Raw genomic sequence first — 20,235 nt, 5'->3', positions numbered from 1 at the left:
CGTCGGATGGACCGCAACATAATGTCACAGAGATGTTCTGAGGCCGGGCATTGTCGTGCACCAGGAGGAACCCAGGACCCACTGCACCAGCGTAGGGTCTGACAATGGGTCCAAGGATTTCATCCCGATACCTAATGGCAGTCAGGGTGCCGTTGTCTAGCCTGTAGAGGTCTGTGCGTCCCTCCATGGATATGCCTCCCCAGACCATCACTGAGCCACCACCAAACCGGTCATGCTGAACGATGTTACAGGCAGCATAACGTTCTCCACGGCTTCTCCAGACCCTTTCACGCCTGTCACATGTGCTCAGGGTGAACCTGCTCTCATCTGTGAAAAGCACAGGGCGCCAGTGGCGGACCTGCCAATTCTGGTGTTCTATGGCAAATGCCAATTGAGCTCCACGGTGCCGGGCAGTGAGCACAGGGCCCACTAGAGGACGACAGGCCCTCAGGCCACCCTCATGAAGTCTGTTTCTGATTGTTTGGTCAGAGATATTCACACCAGTGGCCTGCTGGAGGTCATTTTGTAGGGCTCTGGCAGTGCTCATCCTGTTCCTCCTTGCACAAAGGAGCAGATACCGGTCCTGCTGATGGGTTAAGGACCTTCTATGGCCCTGTCCAGCTCTCCTAGAGTAACTGCCTGTCTCCTTGAATCTCCTCCATGCTCTTGGGACTGTGCCGGGAGACACAGCAAACCTTCTGGCAATGGCACGTATTGATGTGCCATCCTGTAGGAGTTGGACTGCCTGTGCAACCTCTGTAGGGTCCAGGTATGGACCCATTGGACCCATTGCATTGTCAAATGTTGTCATAAAGCAAAGATTAGGGGGGGAAAAAGTCAGAAAAAATAAGTAGTATTTTGTGTAGCAGAAGTATGTTTCTTTTTTCAATTACTGGTAATCTCTCAAAGTTAAAATATGACAAATTGATGTCAGAGAAGTGAAGAAGAAGTGGAAATTGAAAAAAAAAACACATTACAGTTTAGAGATACATGAATCTTTTTAACAATGCCCCAATCAAAGAAGCGCAGGAATAAATGCTGGCAGCAGAATTGTAATTTCAGATGTAAACTGTAATTTGCATCAATCCATGAATGCCACACAGGAGCATTATCATTACAGCCCACTTTCCTGTTGGATTTCCACTGTGACACAATTATTTGCTGTATTTTTCAGCTTTTTAAGGACTCTTGTGTGAGCTCAGTCATTTTGACGGGCTGAGAAGTTCAATTAAAGGAAACTTTGCAAATCTATAAATTCATTAATACATTTCAAAGTACACATTTGTCAGACACTAGAGAAGCCTTTTATGCCACTGCCTTGGAGTACAAACACCAGACCAGTGATATGTCAAATGTCAAGGCAGAAAACATTTTTATTTTCAGGTTTTGTATATTTACATAACCTAAAGTATCTATTGTTTTTTTCCACTATGATAGACCAGTCATTATAACTAAATATAATGTATAGTGAGGGCCAGAAAACTATTACACACACCACTACAATATATTTGTATTTAACAAAACACAAAAACCTTGATCGTGCTGTTTGGCTGTTTGAATTGATCTGCAGTAATTACTAACTGCATTTTAGAAATGAATGATGGATGAATGGATGTTAGAGTCGTCTTCAGTTAAAGATTAAGAATATGAAATTCTGGTAACCAGGTCATTAAATAAACTGCTGAGGACTTGAAAGAGAGATTTTCCTAAGTTTTCGGTTGCTTTAGGCTCTGGACCAACTTCCTCTTAAATTGCACAGCAGCAGTTGATGAATTGGATATTAACGTTGGAGGAAACTTAATCTGATACATTTGATGTGCTTAGCATTTTAAGTTACAAAAACATCTAATAACTGCTGACCATCAGCATAGTTTAATCTTTCCTCACAGAAGTCAAAATTGCAAGACGGTAGCAGTGGAGTCAATAGGCTACATCCTCTGGGGACCATGGATATCTGTAGGTCATTCTGTGTGGAAATTGGGAATTATCAATCATCATTATCAATATTCTGCGAAAAACAAGAAAAAAACTCACAAATTTATGAGAAATTTATGAGAATTTTCTCTGAGATTATAAAGTCAGAAATTCTCTGTTCTCCAAGATTAAAGTCACAAATTTATGAGAAAAAAAATTTCACCATCACTTCACTTGTATGTTTACCGTGGATACTACAGTTAATACTCCGCTGCATCAGCACCACAGCTGGCTGTTTGTTTTACAAAGCACACATATTACAGCCGCTATATTTGACTCAAACTGTTAACTCATAGTCCTTCAGAATTAATGTTTCCCATTACTCAACACCAGACGCCCACTGAACATACAGTTAGGAAATAGCACACTAGCTAGCTAATTCTTGTATCATTTGTGGCTTGATAAACAGTAAATTCATCAAATTCAGTGCCCCATGTCACTATTTTCCAAGCTACCTGCACCACCAATATCTAAAATTTCTATTATGGTGCCCCCAATGGAGACGATATTTCATGTGGACCTTTATATTTACACTCATGGTGAGTGTTCAAAGTTTGAGGTCACTGGTTTACCACCTTGCAGGGGCATACATTATAACAACCTAATGTGTCGCTGTAAGAGGTATTTCAGGGGACCAAACAAAAACACATCAAGCAAAAAACACTGCACACAGGTGCAAGGAGGACTCGTCTACCCACTGTGTCATTTTGATAATGACTGGAGAACGCATTGTGAAGACATGACCCACTTCCTTTATTCATGTTTTATACCAACAGAACTACAGAAATATCAAAACTATTCACTCGCTACAATAACAAACTGATGAGTCCATTCAGCCTTACGTTTGTGACTAATGGCCAAGTTTATTACTGTAAAAGAACACACTCTTAAATACATTTAGTCATTTATGGTTTTAAAATTGTGGTAATAAGTCCTACACTCTACTGTGTCACAGTATTATGTGGGTTTTGAATGCTTTAGTGTAATGGGAAATGTGTAGCCAGAGACATTATTTAGGGAAATTTAGGCTACATTGTCAAAAGCTACCAATCAGCTTAATGTCTGTGTCTTCTTACCTTCTTACGCACATGTCTCTCATATTTTTATGCTAATTTTTGATGGCTTTGTACATTTCTTAATTGGAAAAACAGTTGGAACCCATTTTAACTGATCAGATTTCAGGATACTAACATGCTCACAATGGCAATGCTAACTTAAGTTAGCAAGTACAGTATAATGTTTACTATGTCCTCCATCTTAATGTAACACTAGATAATTAGCACTAATTCAAGTACAACCATGGCTAGTGGTTTTTAGTTTTGCAAGTGTTTAGTTATAAACCAAATGATTTACCTGAAGATGGTGCAAGATGAAAAGTTAAGGGATCACCAAATTGATATCCTGAGGAGTAAATGAATGTCTGTACCAAATTTTATGGCAAGTTGTTGAGACATTTCACTCCACTTATGTAAACGTCGCAGCACTTGGCGCTGCATCAGGGGATCACCAAAGTCATTAGAAAACATCATCTGGCAATTTTGTTGCCAATCCATCTAGTAGAGGGCGACATGGTGGCGCAGTGGTTAGCACTGTTGCACGGGAGGTAAGGCAGGGTAGTGTGGGAAGCGGCTCACACTCAGAGTGTCTCAGGTTATGCCTTGATTTGTCATCCAACATGTTTGAACATGATAAAAAAAAGAAGGTAAACAAGGCTCTAAGAGGTGCCGTCTTCTTGTGGTGTTACGGGAAGTTGTGAATGATAAGGGAACGATTTCTTGACAAACAACAATTCATCCATCCACCCTGCACTACTCTGCTGGTTGCCTGGCAACCTCGCTGTGCCGACAAGACTCCAGAAAGCCACACCTCTCAGCTGTTGCCAAGAAAAAGTTACAGCCAATAATTCCACAAATTGTGGTTTTTACATTTGAGTTTGTGCATGGATTAAGCAAACTGCATTGTGTTTGTTAATTCTTGCTGATTCATTGATATTATTTTCATAAAATTAACCTGGGAGTTAACAGCAATGTTCCACCCGTAGACTGGTTGTTTTCCTCGTGTATGCTCAACCACAGGGTATAAGTGACATTTTAAGTGATATTAAGGCAGATGGATCTGCTCTCACCAGCAGCATTGGTAAATAGTCATTGTCTCTTATAATTCTTGTTAACCGTCAGTCCAGCATCTGGTTTAAGCATCCATATCATTATTGGCCTTTTTAGTTGAGCCTTTCATCACTGTATTTAGGCAGATATAGATAGATAGGCAGGTGAGAATCAAGTCCAATTAGAAGGCCAAATTATATGCAATAATTAAATTGGACTAAATAAAAAATAAAAATAGAAATAGAATTTAAAAAAAACAGTGACAAAAGACTATTGTTAACTCTAATATGTACTGAATATACAATTGCAATGATTGTAATGTACGTATATATCATACATATACTTACTATGCATCCTGCATAAAGGTAGAGACATGGTTATGGAAGCAGCATGCATTAGTAAGCCTCCCATTGTAAATAATGAGTTAATGACACTTAATCAAGATTCACACCTGCCTCACAGTGGCTGAAACCACATGCTGGCTTTATTTTTTTTTCATTTCAACCCACTCACTCCTGAAAGTGAAAGCAGGGTACATTGCAGAGGCCACTGTAAAGAAATGGCAACGCTTGCCTTACCTTGTTCCTGAAGTTGGCCCCACTCCCGAAACGAAAGAGCTTAAGAGAAATAATCTGTTGATATTACTGAAATACTGTTAAATACTATTAAAAATGTGGTCTATGTGTTGTGTGTGTGTGTCACAAGTCATGTTTGTAAAAAAAAAATATATTTTGTTCAGTGGAGCTTATCTAAATAAAGTTTGCACTGTCAGATGAAGTTATGGGTGTTGTTTTATCATATCTCCCACATCAATTATTGGAGAATGCATCTGCATACCGCATCTGACCGCTGATCATTCACAGTGACGTACTGTTGTTATGTCACTTTAAATTTCTTTGCTTTGCATATGAACATCCTGTCCGAATGAACTGGTTGAGAATGCCGGTCACTCATTGTGCACAGATGCCATTGTGTCTTGTTCAGTCCAAGTTGCTTAGCAACACAGGCAACACAGAGCATTAAGTACCAAAGGTTTTGAGCTGGAGGCTGTTTTCAGAGGTACAGTGGTTAGTTACTTTTATCTAAATTTTCCAGGTCGAACAGTAAATATATATTTATTGGACTCTAAATCAAGTTTGAGTTGTCTCCGTCTTGATCCTTGTTAGGTTTTCAAGTGTTTTTAGCATGTGTGGTCACAACTTTGAAATTACAAGTGCCTTTTGAATATTAACATTTGGTATGTTGGTATTTCTATCACATCACTCCATAAAGGGACTTAACTTTAGAGTTTTTCTTTTATCCCTTCAGATTTAAACAAAACCTCCTGCTGTCATTCCGAGATATGTCGATAGCACAGAGTCCAGGCTCCCGGGGGACGACCGGAGAGAGGAGCCGCGGTCTAACTAATCAGGTGCCGTTCACCACTGAATTTTCCAAGATGCTGACGACAAGCAGTCCCCGCTTTGGTGCCTTGAGTCATCACTCATTCTTCTCCCGCCACAACCCTCATCCACACAGGGTGCGACATATTCAAGGTGAGCAAGCAGACATAGCCTCCTGGCAGCAGAAGAACTTTTGATTTGAAAGTTTGAGGAAGCCTTGCCATATGCTTCACTAAATTACATTAAATGAATGTGTTTTCTCCTTAATCTATGCCGTACAGACAGAAATGTTTTGAACTTTTATTTGTGATTTCCCTGAGTATTTGGCTCCTGTAAATAAGGAGGTCCCTGAAGAAACAAAGTCTAGGTTCTTAAAGTTTGATATCCTTGCACTATTTGATGGAGCAATTAGCATTTATCAAATTATACCATCATCACAAATTTCACAGCAATTCATCCAATAGTTTTCAATAACAACCATAAATTTCAACCTGCTGGTGACGCCAGAGGGAAAGTCAGGGGATCACCAAAGTTGTCAGGATATGTCATGTGGGAACCATGAATGGCTGTACCAAATGTTGTGCCGATCTATTACGTAGATGTTGGTGGAGACCAAAGCAGCGCTAAAATGCATGTTTCTGTGTCTGCTGAATGTATAAATAAGTAACTGTTAGCTAACAATCAACAATAACACATCAGCATTAACCTTTGTTAAACCAGGTGTGTGTTAATATATTGTGGTGATAATGCATCCACTTCCATTACTTCTTAACTCTGAATCCATTCATTACTTATCACACATAATTCCATCTAATGCATTCATTTAGCTGATAAACTTTGCTTTAAAAATAAATTCATTACCGAGGTCTTTATTCTGAAGTTGCTAGGGAAGCTTCCCTACCTGAGATGAGTTATAATTCATAATTCACCGACACTGTGAAATATTTTATAAGTAGCTCTATGGGCACATGGAATAGCAATATGGTACATGAAAGAGATGACTGCCTGTTTGGCAGTGAAGTAGGTTTTATCTCTGAGGTTCTCATGAAGTTGTCACCTTTAGTCTCAGCAGGAATTTTACTGGCTTTATTTCTTCAGGGTATTCCTTTGATTGTCCCGCACTTCTGAAGCACTTTACCTTGTGTGTGTGTGTGTGTGTGTGTGTGTGTGAACTGTGAATATTGTGCCTTTCTCCTTCCCACAGGACTCAATGGTAGGCCCGTTTGCATGGTGAGAGATGATTGGTTTGTCACCTCATCATTATTTCCTCATCCGCTTCTCAAGAGCCATGTCCTCAGGAAAGCAACTGACCCATCTTTGGCTTTTCCTATTGCTCGAAATCTTTATGGAGTCGGTGGTAACAAAAACAAATCAGGTATACACGACACCTACATTTTCTCATTATTTTTTCTAAATCTCAGCCTTCAAAGAATCCCATCAAGCTTTAGAATAACAGGAGTCATTATTCCTCTTTATTCCACAGCACTATTTTCAGAAGCCTGGAGGGATGAACTTAAAGAACTCGCAACAAAAGTCAGTGTGTCTTCTCAAGCACAAAAGGACAAAAAAGAGGTAAGTGTATTGCTGTAATAATGGCACTGTACAATTCGCCCCTGGCTACTGTTTTCATTATGCCAAGCCTTTTATCAGCAGATGTTTAGCAGCGATAGCCCGAAACTGAATTTTCAAAAAAATATATGGCAACTTTTGGGATAAACAGCCTTTGCTGTTGGTGTGACATACAGAAGTATTGTGACCAGTAGCTTGTTGGATTATGGCTATCCAGCGCCTGACAATGACAAATTGAAATACCACATGTTGGCCATGTGGTATGCAAATCTTGGTTAAAAACAATAATAAACCTTATTATTTATGTTACACACTGCATGCATTCATTGTCTTCAGGTAAAAGATGATTTATTTGCTGTTTCAAGGGGAAAGAGACTTTTCTTTTGCCCTGGATTGAGTCTTAGAGGTAGCACTTCTTCCCAGGTTGTGTCAAGGTGAAGATAAGCCTGGGAGGCACTTCCTTGGGGAAACATTTCAGACACCTCTTCAAGATAGTTGCTGAGGCATGAACTTGAAGAACTAACAAAGAATAACCACTTTGTGCCTCAAGGCAGAAGTTGCATTCAGAATCAGAATCAGAATCAGAAACTGTTTTTAAGTAACATACATTACAAGGAATTTGCCGTGGTCTGAAGGTGCTACATTTATTTTTAACATATAACATATAATCTGACAGACAACAAGCATGTAAAAATATGAAGGTAAAAGAATAAGATAAGATAAATAGCAAACAGTGCAGTGACCAAAATAAAGTGTCCAGATAAAGTGTCCAGTAGGGGGTGTGTGCGTTATAACGTATAACTTGTGTTTGTGTTGGGGGGGGGGGTCAGTGCAAGACTTTGGTCGTGTTCATCAGGTTGACTGCAGAGGGGAAGAAACTGTTTTTGTGGTGGGAGGTTTTGGTACTGATGGACCGCAGTTTGAGGGGGTCAAACAGATAGTGGAGGGGGTGGGAGGGGTCAGCAGCGATCTTCCCTGCTCGCCTCAGGGTCCTGGAGGAGGAGTACAGGTCCTGAAGAGATGGGAGGTTGCAGCCAATCACCCTCTCTGCAGAGCGGATGATACGCTGCAGTCTGCGTCTGTCCTTGGTGGAGGCAGCAGCGTACCAGACGGTGATGGAGGAGGTGAGGATGGACTCTATGATGGCAGTGTAGAAGTGAACCAGCATTGTTTGTGGCAGGTTAAACTTCCTCAGCTGCCTCAGGAAGTACATCATCTGTTGGGCTTTCTTGATGAGGGAGCTGATGTTCAGCTCCCACCGGAGGTCCTGGTTGATGATGGAGCCCAGGAAACGGGCTCCATTCAATAGCTTCATCACAATATAATTGCAAGTGCTGCCAGTTTATGTTAATCATTTTTGTGGAGATGCATCTACATCATCTATGTTGACGAAGGCTGTGCCTTATCTTCACAACTAATTATCAAATGTTAGCCTGCTAAAACTATGATTGTTGACATGTTAAACATTATACCTGCTAAAAACCAGCATGTTAGCATTATCATTATCAGCATGTTAGCATGTTGATGAGCCTTTAGCTCAGAGCACCACTGTGCTTAAATACAGCCTCCCAGTGCTACTAGCATGGCTGTACACTCTTAGTCTTGTTCATTATTGCTTCTGGTTCCTGACCCCAACTAACAAAAGAAAGGATTACACTGGGACATATTTTCAAGTGAAGTTTCTGTACTGAAGAGCATGATTTTGTCAATGTATTCCAGGACCAACCTGAGGAAGAATTTGTCCGCCGAAAGACCCAATATTCAGCTGAAACTGGGAGGATCATCCCTCCAGCCACCAATTCTTACCAACGCAGATCCCATTCCCAGCGCCTGGCGTATCCTCAGCCCTTCCATGATCAAGAGCTCATGGTGAAATACTCCCCCACCGATACTTAGCTCTTCCACAGTCAGAAAAAGTATCATCTGGGGTAGTTTGGGGCATGTAATACTTAATTCCAGAAACGAAGGATTAGTGGCACATCAAAAGGAGCTTTCCAGCATCATAGAAATTCTCCAGAGCACACAGCTTCTGCCCAATGTTACATTTGTATTCTTATTGGAAAATAGCACCCAGCACAGCAGTGTCACCAGGCACTGTGATATAGATGTATGTGGTTTGAAAACTAAAGGTTTGATGTTCCTACTGCTCTCTTGTCAGGTGTTGGAGCTACTTTGTCAGATCCTGCAGACAGACTCCCTGTCCACCGTCCAGCAGTGGCTTCTGCTTGCAGGCCAAAGAGGTAAAATGTGTTTTCACTACACATAGATAGTGAGGTTCCTTTGCTTGCCTCACAGTTCTGCTCTAATGAAAATATTGAACTAAAATGAAAAAATGTGGCACATGTATTTGTCTAAACATTTTTTGTTATTAAAATCACCAACTTGCAAGATTGTGCAGTTGAAAAAAAGATTCCCTTCAGTGTTTTCTACTTTGGATCTGTGTGTAGTCTGGAACATGCCCCTGGAAGAAATTAGTTCATGGAGTAATTATGGGTTAATTACAATCAGTTAATTACTGGAAGTGATGTCACGAAGAACAATGTATAAAATAGTTGATTAAATTTACATTTAAGTCCTGCTGTTGAAAAGCTAGTAAAAAATTATCTTTATCTATCCCAATTATTAATTCTATTTAATTTTTCACTTTTTAAATGATGAATGAATTAACCTTGACCTTTGAATTTGTTTGCTAAATACTTTTAATTAATAGTTTTAATTTTGCTGTTGAGTCTTCCTATCATATTTCATCACACAAGCCATTTGTCTGCTGCTTTAGCGTTAACAATTTCCATTCTTTGATTGGTTTAATTACTTTATAAATTGTTTTTTTATTTTCTGCACTGCTGATCAAAAGAATCACTGAACTCATTTTCCTGGTATTATGTAATGTGGTGTACTCTCAGAGAAGGACCTGGTGATGGGGATGATCAAACAAGCTCTGGATGGTGTCGACCTCTCAGGCCATCATCAGCAGAACTTCCAGCAGCTCCAGGCTTTTCGTCCCGGCGCTTCTCCGCCGGCATATGGTCCATCATTCGACCAGTTCTGGAGAAAACCACAGAGAACGAGGTCGGAAGGATCTCTCGAATTTATATCTTGTTCTTCTGTTCAAAAAACATTTCCAGCTCAATGTGTCTAACATTGTTTATTTACCTCCACAGCTCATACAGAGTGAACCAAACTTTCAAGGAAGACAAACCAGGTAACTAAACGGCTCATTTTGTTTTGGTGTGATTGTTATTGTATCCTAACATTTTTTTGCTCCTTTTTCTCCTTCCTGCTGGAGTATTTTTGATGCAGGTGGCCTCCCTTAGTCTTCACACTTCACTTGATCTAAACCACCAGGAGAGATTATGTGTGTCCTAGAAATGACAGCCCTTTCCCTCGTAGGATACAGTATATATCAACCAAGACTCTTTTCATTTCGTAGCAGTCATTTTGATGGAACAGGAGGAGGTCCTGGAAGTCATTAAAACCCCATCTCCTCTTTTATTTTCCTCCAGTGAATTTCCAATCTCCAGTTTGTCTATTATTCTTTCTCACGAAGGTTTGTAGACCTTTAATTTAACCATTTAGTTTAAAGCAGATACTCTGGAGATGAAAAAGGATTCTAAAAAAACAGTTATTAAAAAACTCATGGTCGTTTTTTATAATCTAGTATTGGCACATGAATTCAGTGCTGTTTCTTCTGATTTTTGCAATAATGATGCTGCAATCAAAGCAGTGATTTTACACAATCTCTCAATACTTTATGGTAGTTTTCTGTATTGTAAATCTTGGGTAAGTGGACCTTTTTTATATAGATAAAATGTTAACTGATGTGGAAATAAGCACAGAACAATCAGAGTGTTATGTAACAGATTTGTTCATTTTCTTTCTGAATAGAACAGATGGAACCGAGGCAGACATACAGTGAAATTACTGGCTTTGAATGAGTCTGACTTAAGTGTTGTTTTGCAGAGAGGATTGGAGATGCAGAGGTTCTTGAAGTGCATCCAGGAGCTCAGAATCAACCTCAAGATCATCCAAATGAGCACACAGAGAGTGTATAGACTTCCCTCATTTTCATCATGGTGATAACTGTATCATGGTTCATTATTATGAGAATTGATTGGCTCCCTTGTCTATTGGGCCCTTGATATATGATATCAAAGGTTTTCTTTGGCATATTTGCTTTGTAGATGTTTCTTAGAAACACAAACCAATTTAATGAGAGGACTTGAGAGGACTCAAGATTGAATTTGCACTTCAATAATACAATATACAATCATGTGGATGATGTTACATAATTGTATATCACTTGTCTGAAGGAGAGAGACTAGTTTAACAGGTGTGACCTGTTGCCTGCTGGGAAATAAAGCTTACACGTTGATATGAGCATGTGGTTAACTGCACACCAACACGATTCAAGAGACTGCTGATGTGTGCCAAAAATAATTTAGGATGTTAGGATTGTAGAGCCTCAGCTTTAGAGTTATAAACATTGTACCTACTTAAAATGTTAGCATTGTTATTGTTAGCTTTCTGGCATTAGCTTTTAGCTTAAGCACAGCTGTGCCTAAGTACAACTCCAGAGTCTTGTTTTGACACAATGCATAATGACTTTGTTTCTACATATAAATACTTTTTATTTCTCAAATAAGACAATAAAATACATGAGGCGAGTTGACTGTATTTAGTTAGCAATATATTTAGCAACAAAGTGGCTCTTCTGATACCAACTGGTGCTACTGGCAGTGTAGCGAACCGCCCTTGCTAACTGCATATAAATGACCAGCAGAACAGATTAGCTGCTTTCCTTTGAAAAGACTTGGTGACACTGGTGCCCAAGGTCATACTTATGACTTTAAAGACACGGAAGGCCTGAGAAATGATTTGTGCTTGAATTCATAAATAATGCATGCCCCATATTAGCATCATGAAGGAGATCATATTTCTTATTCTCTCTCTATCCCTTATATTGGGGATAAAAGTTCACAGACCTTGAGTTGGATTTGGCAAAATATGGTGAACATCAGGCTGACCTAATCGTGCAGTAGCCGACATAACGAAATGTCTGACAGTCCAAATTCCCATAATATGAAACAGGTTATCTTCAGTGACAGTAGAAAATAGTGGATGTTGTGATGTGACTGACTTGAGAAGACAGATAAAAGTATTATCAGCAAAATGTACTTAAAGTATCAAAAGTAAAAGCATTCATTATGTAGGAGAGGAGCTCTTGTCGATGTTATATTGTTATATACTATGTAACTGGATTATTATTACTGATGCATTCATTCATAAGCAGCTTTTTACTATTGCAGTTGGCTGAGGTGGAGATCATTTTAACTACTTTACATACTGTTAGCAATACATCATATTTTATATGCTCATATGTTTTGTATGTACTCTGCAAAGTAACTATAGCTGTCAAATAAATGTAGTGGAGTAAAAAGTATAGTGTTTTACAGTATTACAGAATGAAAATACAAGTACTTGAGTAAATGTACTTATTTTTTAGTTACTGTGCTGCAAAGTAATATTTAAATACCTGATAAAACTGGGGAGACAAACCTTCACAATATAGTGCATAAAATGTTCTCAACAGGACATGTTGCTCCGCAGCAAAGTGTACTAAAATAATCTGATGTCTCATTCAAATGAAGACAGCACGCCAAAGGCCTATATTAAAAACCTGTATTACTGTAAAAAGAAAGGAAAACAGCAACTGGCCAGAGGCAACTGCAAAACTTTTATGCAAAATATTCTTTTATTATGAAAAAACAATCTTCTTCGAATTCCAACATGATATTTTTGTTGTTTGTTTTGCTTGATTAGTTAAAGTTGGTTTCAAAAAATAATAATAAAAATTAAAAAAAAAGTTTTTTACATTGATTTTGGGGAGTGTCAGCTTTTCTCTTCCTGTGGGATATTAAAAAGTTTTGTTTATGACATTACTTAAGAAGCCATTTGGTGTGGTGTCTGAATAAGTTAGAGAATACAGTAGAGCGTTCCCTTCCCTTATGAATAATGTAGCTAATCACAGACAAACAGCAGGTGGTCGCGTCTCGCATCAAACTCAGTACTACTGTTGCTCTCCTCGCTGTTGATGCAGGTGGATATTGTTTACACAGGAGTTTCATTGTGGATGGGGCAGACAATCTGTTATAACTTTCTTAATGAAGTTATAAACGTTTAATGCAGTAACTTTATTTCTGCGATCACATTAAATCCTAAAGGATTACATAATATTGTATAACCCCTAATAGCAACAGGGGTTGTTTCACCGAACAGTCTTGTGGCAACAGATAAGTTTCCTTTTCAGGTGCTAATAAAGGGTCAGCCATAGCAACCAGACCGGTTGGCCATGGTAACCAAGCTTTGCGAAGACAAACGTAGAATGCAAAACAAAAGTCAAGACATTCCTGGCATGACTGAAGTCTTACTGAATAGGGCTCACTGAAAATGCCATAAGGAATGTTTTGTATAGAAAACCCTGGGCCCGCAGTGTGAAAAAAAACATTTCCACCTATCAATATGAGTAGGTAATGGAGAGATGAGATGGATAGAGGATGTCAAAGTAACCAAACTTCAGTTTCACACAGCTGCCAGTGGGTGATCCTCTCTGTGCGAGAGAGATGATGAAATCAATTCAAATCAAAGATAATGACGCTCAACAGTGGCGTCTGTATGGAGAGGTATGCGTGGAATGAAACACATAAATAGACCTATCTCTGTGCAAATAGTTCAGTCTGATTGGAATTATTTCGTATTATTAACTCTAACACATCCTCTAAATCAGAACACAATATGTAATTTGTCCATGCCCTCTAGATTGGCACATACGATGTCATTTGTCTGCACCCTCCAAAACTGGGGCGCTGTCACTTGACCGTAAATATGTGTCGTTTTAGGACACTTGCTGAAATGAGCGATACTGTCGTTCGTCTTCATCTTGTTAAACTACATACTTTGTAATATCCGTAATATTGTAAATGAAAAGACGTAGATGATGATACTTTAAGATTTCCACGCTTGCTTTGGTTACATAATGATACCATGTACCTTTTTAAATGTAACTGAAGCTGTAAAAGAGACAGATGTGGCATCTGTAACATCACCTAAAGGCTTCTGAAGAGACATTTTAAAACTAAACCTGCCAAGGAAAGCATGCAGCCTCCCAAAACAAAAAACACTTTAAGCTTTATCTTGAAGGTCCAGTCATTTAAAATCACTTTAGACAAGATACACTTGAATACTCTAGTGAGACTATCACATCTTGATGAAATTGACGCACGTATTTGAAGTGATGGTGTAGGTATGTACCAGACATACTGTATAAAAAAAACAAAACAAGCATTCTGAAGCTTCATCACAGCTGTGGTGGATGAAAAAGGCCTCTTCTGCAGGAGCTGGACAGCTGCAGCAGTGCGATTAAAGCCACACAAAAAGCTAACATGTGTGAGATTACAGAGCGGGTAAATGTCACCAAAGAACTGCAGTATGTGCAATGTTTAAATTATGTAGTCTGATGAAAATTCTCATCACAGCCAAACAAAGGCCACATCAGAAGGCCAAAGGCTAATTGTTAGTGTGCTCTGCAAAACTGATTAGCACATCAGTGGCATTGCTGATCCACGTGTTTTGGGTCTCTGGCAAGGATCACGTTCTGCTCAATCCAGAGACCACTCAGTATTCAGATGCTCCAGTTCTAAGTTCAACACAGAGATGAGGTCTTCTTCTTTAAAATGGCACTAAAATGTTGCTGGTGTGGCTGATGATGTAGATTAAGAAAGCTTCATTTCAGATGAGTAACAGATGGACACTAGTTTTTAGCAAACATTACTCACACAAACTATTTCTGCTACAAATATGCATTTGGTGTGTTAAGGAGTATTTACTACAGCAGGGGCCTGGACTCTGTGTAGATTCACAACTAAAACTGTGCACACACCAAGACAGAGATATGCATACATTATCTCAAAGCCATAGCTCCAAGTCGGTACAGACTTTCAAAAACCCTCAACACAAATAAGAAAAACAGACACCCAGCAGATGAGTTAATATGCTTTGAATAATATCAGACACTTGCAAACACTATAAGATTGCAATCAAATACAAGAAACGACTCCATATCTGTAAACAGCGTTTGATGGAGGACTCCATTCGCTCCAACCCCTTCTGTGATCATTCAAAGTCAATATGAAAAACATCTTCAGAGCAGCCGTGGGTGCAAAATGGAGAGATATAAATTCATCACTTCATCACAAAGCACTTTGAGCCACCTATAAACAAATAACAGCAATACCTAAGAACCCAGCACAAACAACATGAGCTTGTAGAAATAGCCAAAGATAATCCCAACCCACTCGACTTTTCCATTGCATAGTTAGAGCTAAAAGCAAAACTTGAGGTCCTTGTAGTTCTCACAGCATGTTAAGAAAAAAATGTTTAAGCACAGCTGAAAGAAATGTCAGTGAGCCATTTAAAAATGGCTCAACCTGATCCTCAATGCAGGCTGTTTCCCTGACATTAATACGGCACCCTCTATAGCAGCTTAATCAACTCATATAAGTCAGTTTCATTTATCGACACCCTCTTAAAATAATGGCCCAAGTCATTTTTTCAGGTTTTTCAGAAAACACAAAAAACTGAACCAAATATTGAATATATGATATTTATTAATAATTTCACTCAAAAAGGTTATGACAATAGATGACTATTGACATACTAATAACAATGTCTGTCAATTATGTAACATAAGAGGAGTAAATGACTTAGGCAAATTTTTGAACATGCCTTTGTGACTTAAGCAATTTTAAACCTTCAACTCTGTCAACATAATAACTTCAGTGGCTAGGTAGATTTTTGTTCTTCTTGAAGCAGCCGCCATCTTGAAAAGCTTGTAAAATTGCCTAAGTCACATTATCTTTTGACTTAGGCAAAATAAAACGGCCTAAGTCACACTCTTGACACTCAGGTCATTATACTACAGGGGTAGACTTGCATGATCTGTTCAACTGAGGATGCTGGCGATTTTACCCGAGGTCATGAGGAGATGATTTAGGCAAAAAAATCATTCTTGTCAAAAAATGACTTAGGCCATTATTTTAGGAAGGTGATGTTATACTGGATAGAATTACACATCTGTCTCAGAGGACTTTACAACCTGTACACCCTCTGCCTTTAGACTCACGGTTTCGATAAGAAAAAAATAACCATGAACGAACTCTTGAATAATACATTTAATAATAATAATAATAATAACATTTCCTAGAAGAACAATGTACGACACCAAATTTAAACTGGATTTATAGCCCTAGCACGGACTGCATTGACACTTTGACACTGCTTTAAATAACATTCATGTTAACAAAAAGATACAGAATCTACTCCTGCTTTGTCGATTTCCCCAAAGCCTTTGACTGTTATATATATACAGTATATATATATATAAATGAACAAAAAGTTACATTTTGTTGGTAAAACTTATAATGAATGTGCATTGAAAAGTGGACAAGAAATGAGATATGTACACTTCAAGGATATGGAGCGTAGCAGGGTATTTGTCTCAGCCACTCATTATTCAGTATAGTAAACACACAAACTTGGGTCCTAAACTCGTAAACATGAAGATAAAATTCCACCTCTTTACAGATGGTCTGGCCAACCTTTAAAGGTGGCTCACAGGTAAACCCTGAACGTCTTACAAAAGATTGAGCTCTTTAGCTAAAGTAAACATGTTGAACATTACCTTCTAAAAAAATAAGCATTCAGCTCAAAGCACCACTGTGTGTAAATATAGCCTCACAGAGCCTCCAGCACGGCTGCAGACTCTTGTAGTTGGCCTACACAATAGGTGGTGTATTTTTCACTATTAAAAAAAAGGCAAACCAAAATTGATTTGTGGTAATCATTGACGATATCAGCCAAAAACACCTCTTGTAATAAACATTCAACATTCAACAGTGAGCAGGGAGATGGATCCAATCTTTAGACCAAACTATTGTTACCGAACACAATGAGGCTTGTCAAACTTAGTGGAGAGTCGTGATTCAACCCATGAATAACTTTGAAACCTATAGGGCTTTTCACAGATGTTACACAGTTGTTAGCTGCCCATTGTGACAGAGCCCACAGAGAGAAAAACCTTGACAAAATTATAACTGAGTGAACACAGACAGGCCTGCAGTCCAGAGAGGACATGCTGTGTTCAATCTGGGGATACAGATGCATGAATTTCCACATTTTGCACATTTTCCACATTTTAAATGTCATCACAAATCTGAAAGGTTTTCTCCAGATTATTACTTGAGAGGAAGACTGGAGAGGGAGTGTGCCCAGCTACAGCTGCTCAAAACCTGGCTGTACTTTTAGTATTTATAATTGATGTTAGTGGTGTTATTCTGTACTCATTTTTCATTGTGCTTTTATTTCTATTATTATTATTACTGCTATAACTGTCCTTATTATTTATTACTAATATTATAAGTATTTAACAAATGTATTAAGCATATGTTTAGTACTATTTATTCTTATGTTATTCTTTAGCAAAACATTTTGTTGCTGAAGTAAAACACAAGAATGCATGAGAGAGAGAGAGAGACTGCATTTTCCTGCAGTTAAATAAGGACAACCCGAAACTGAAATAATTGTATTTGTTGCCAAAAAAGAAAGATTAAAAGTTGCATCTCTTCTGCTTAAAACTTAATTACAAATCAGAAATCTTGGTGTTGTCAAGCATTCAGAACTACAGCTACATCAAGACAAACACAAAGTCAGCCATTACCATAGATAATTTATGTACAAACAAGATTTATAAAGATGAATGCACGCCTTTACTTATACTTGGAGTTTGGTAATGGGCTTTTCTCAGATCTCTAATAAGGCTCTCAGAAAGCTGCAGCTCCATCCCTGACAAGGACAAAAATTTAGCACATCTGATACTCAATACTTAACCATTTAGTTTATGTAAGTACAACACTATCTTACTGGTAACTTGGTTATTGCTCTCCTCTAAAGAATTTTCTGTGTATTTATGTTTTATGTGTTAAACTTCTAAATTTCTCTGCTGTTATTTAACACAGTTATTTTTAGCTCCACACCATCATGTATAGGGATGCCACCTCAAAGGTCTCTCTGAGGTCAGCGCTGGCCTGTTGATTGCTCCCAGAATTCATTTGAAACATGGAGAGAAGGTGTGTTTGGGTACCACGCTGCACAGATCTGCAACAAATGTCCAGAAGATGTGCCCTTTTATTTTCTTGACTTTTCCTTTGCTTTATTTTAGTCTGGCATGTAATTACCACTTTGAACTACTCTGTTTATGACAAAAAATATTATGTTATGTTATATATTATTGTTATATATTATTGTTATTGCTAAGTGTTGCCTTTCATGCCACAGAATGCATTATTCATTATACAATGAATAAAACTGAATTTCTAGAACTGTGACACTTGGTGGGTCCTTGAAGCTGTACAACACTTGACCAGCACTTCATGGACAAAATGCATATTAATGACACTTGACCTGCATGGAGGAAACACACTTTGGTGCCACTTTGGCGTTCTGACACAGAGCCAGAATTTTGTGCTCAAAATACACTTCACCACACAAATTGTAATGACGGCCCATTTGGGGAATGAGGAGTATGTTCATGCTGAGCTTATTGGCTTCAGAGGCCATTGGCACCTCCTTGCTAAGCCTCTTCCCTGGTGGCGTGACCGCAGTTTGAGGTCAGCTGGCCTGGTCAGCAGGCGAAGTTCAGCATTCACGTCATGAATCCTTCTCACAAGGACACCTGTTGGCTCCGGGCGATAAGAGGCAGCTGTTTCCTGGTGCTCTATCAGCAGCACTTCTGCAACGCAGCATTGAGAAGAGAGGGCGGCACTGGGCCCTCTACCAAATAGTTCACAGATATGCCCGCCCCAAATACACACACACACACACAAACACTGAGGCATCACTAATACCTCATATCATAAGAGGAGAGAGAGATGGAGGCCCTCCAAAGTGAGAGGGTGGAGTTCAAAGTAGATATACAAGTCAGGTGGATAGAAGATTCTTAGTTTACCCTGAAAAGGAGGTCTGTTCAGAGGTGGGTGAATGAATGAATTGTTGAAATGAAATGAGACATAGTAACTGGAATCATAACCAGTATATAGCCACTGAAAATCAATACATAAAAATGAATGAAAGAATTGAGTCATAAGCCTGTATTGTGTCTAGGCGTCATAATTCACATAGATGTGGTAAGTAGCTACATGAAAGTGCAGAGGAATGCATGAATGAACGAAAATGATTGTGTCAAGAACCCAAAGTCACAGAAACACGGTGACTAGCCACCACCATGAAAAGGAGTCAGTTCAGATGAATACATGAATGAGTAAATTTAAATAATGTGCTTCTGGATCAAACGTTACATAGACATTGTGACTAGCCTTTGTTCTGAAAAGGAGTTTGTTCAGTGATGGATGAATGAACAAAACAAACAAACTCCAAACATGAGTTGATTGAACAAAATTAAATGATAAACCCTTTGTGTCCAGGGCCATTATTATTCACACAGACGTGGTAACTAGCCAAAATATTTACTCTCTCGTAGCCACTCGTGCATATCATGCTGGCCTAACATTCCTGGTTGGCTCCGGGGGACAGAGGATAAGGATATCGAATCCTGGGAATTCACTCCACTTCACTCCTTCTCCTGACCACCTTCTTATTTCCTCTAAGTCCAATGTATGTAGACACACGTGTGCAAGTGGTGCAGCCTGTATGACATTTATGATCTCAGTCTACAACCTTTCCTGACAGCTGATTACCATTCGGACTACTTGTTGTGCAGAAATGTCCTTTGCTCATGAGGTGAGCAGAGCCCGTCAGCTACAGCATTTCCCTGTCATATAAACCCCATAATGATAACTTAGAAGGCTTCATGTGTCACCATAGTACAGTGCATAATACTTCAATCTGTTGGTGCAAATATTAGTACATTTGCATCTTTTCACATTATCCACAGCTGGTTTATCAGTGCGACGCTCGCCCTTACAAAGCGGCTCTAATCTTTGTTGTCTTTCAGGGTCACAGTTCAGGGCTGTCTCTTTTTTTACCATCTCTATTTCTTCAGATTCCCTCTCGTCCCTTGAGACCTACAACCTCTCAAGCGTCCTGTGGTTCCTGCCAATTAGTGCAAAGAGCTTGAAGTAAAAAGTGTCACCTCA

At 39.0% G+C, this 20,235-nt stretch overlaps 1 protein-coding gene across 1 annotated transcript; it reads left to right on the top strand.

Annotated features, from left to right (window-relative positions):
- Positions 1-5,421: 5,421 nt before the first annotated feature.
- On the top strand, positions 5,422-11,082 carry tbata (thymus, brain and testes associated). The gene is made up of 8 exons (XM_070927689.1): positions 5,422-5,614; positions 6,666-6,836; positions 6,945-7,033; positions 8,750-8,899; positions 9,189-9,270; positions 9,934-10,099; positions 10,192-10,232; positions 10,991-11,082. Exons 1-8 carry the CDS (start codon positions 5,422-5,424, stop codon positions 11,080-11,082), a joined length of 984 nt encoding a protein of 327 aa, XP_070783790.1.
- Positions 11,083-20,235: the final 9,153 nt, after the last annotated feature.

This window comes from Enoplosus armatus, chromosome 20 (genome assembly GCF_043641665.1).
Source record: "Enoplosus armatus isolate fEnoArm2 chromosome 20, fEnoArm2.hap1, whole genome shotgun sequence".
NCBI lineage: Eukaryota > Metazoa > Chordata > Actinopteri > Centrarchiformes > Enoplosidae > Enoplosus > Enoplosus armatus.
The sequence above is the reverse complement of the archived record's forward strand: the minus strand, read 5'-3'. Positions and strand labels throughout refer to the sequence as shown.

Excerpts from the sequence above, each read along its gene's own strand:
- tbata (XM_070927689.1), top strand. The coding sequence starts at position 5,422 with ATGTCGATAGCACAGAGTCCAGGCTCCCGGGGGACGACCGGAGAGAGG. Across the intron at positions 7,034-8,749 it reads CACAAAAGGACAAAAAAGAG|GACCAACCTGAGGAAGAATT; the intron begins GTAAGTGTATTG and ends AATGTATTCCAG. Across the intron at positions 10,100-10,191 it reads AGAAAACCACAGAGAACGAG|CTCATACAGAGTGAACCAAA; the intron begins GTCGGAAGGATC and ends TTACCTCCACAG.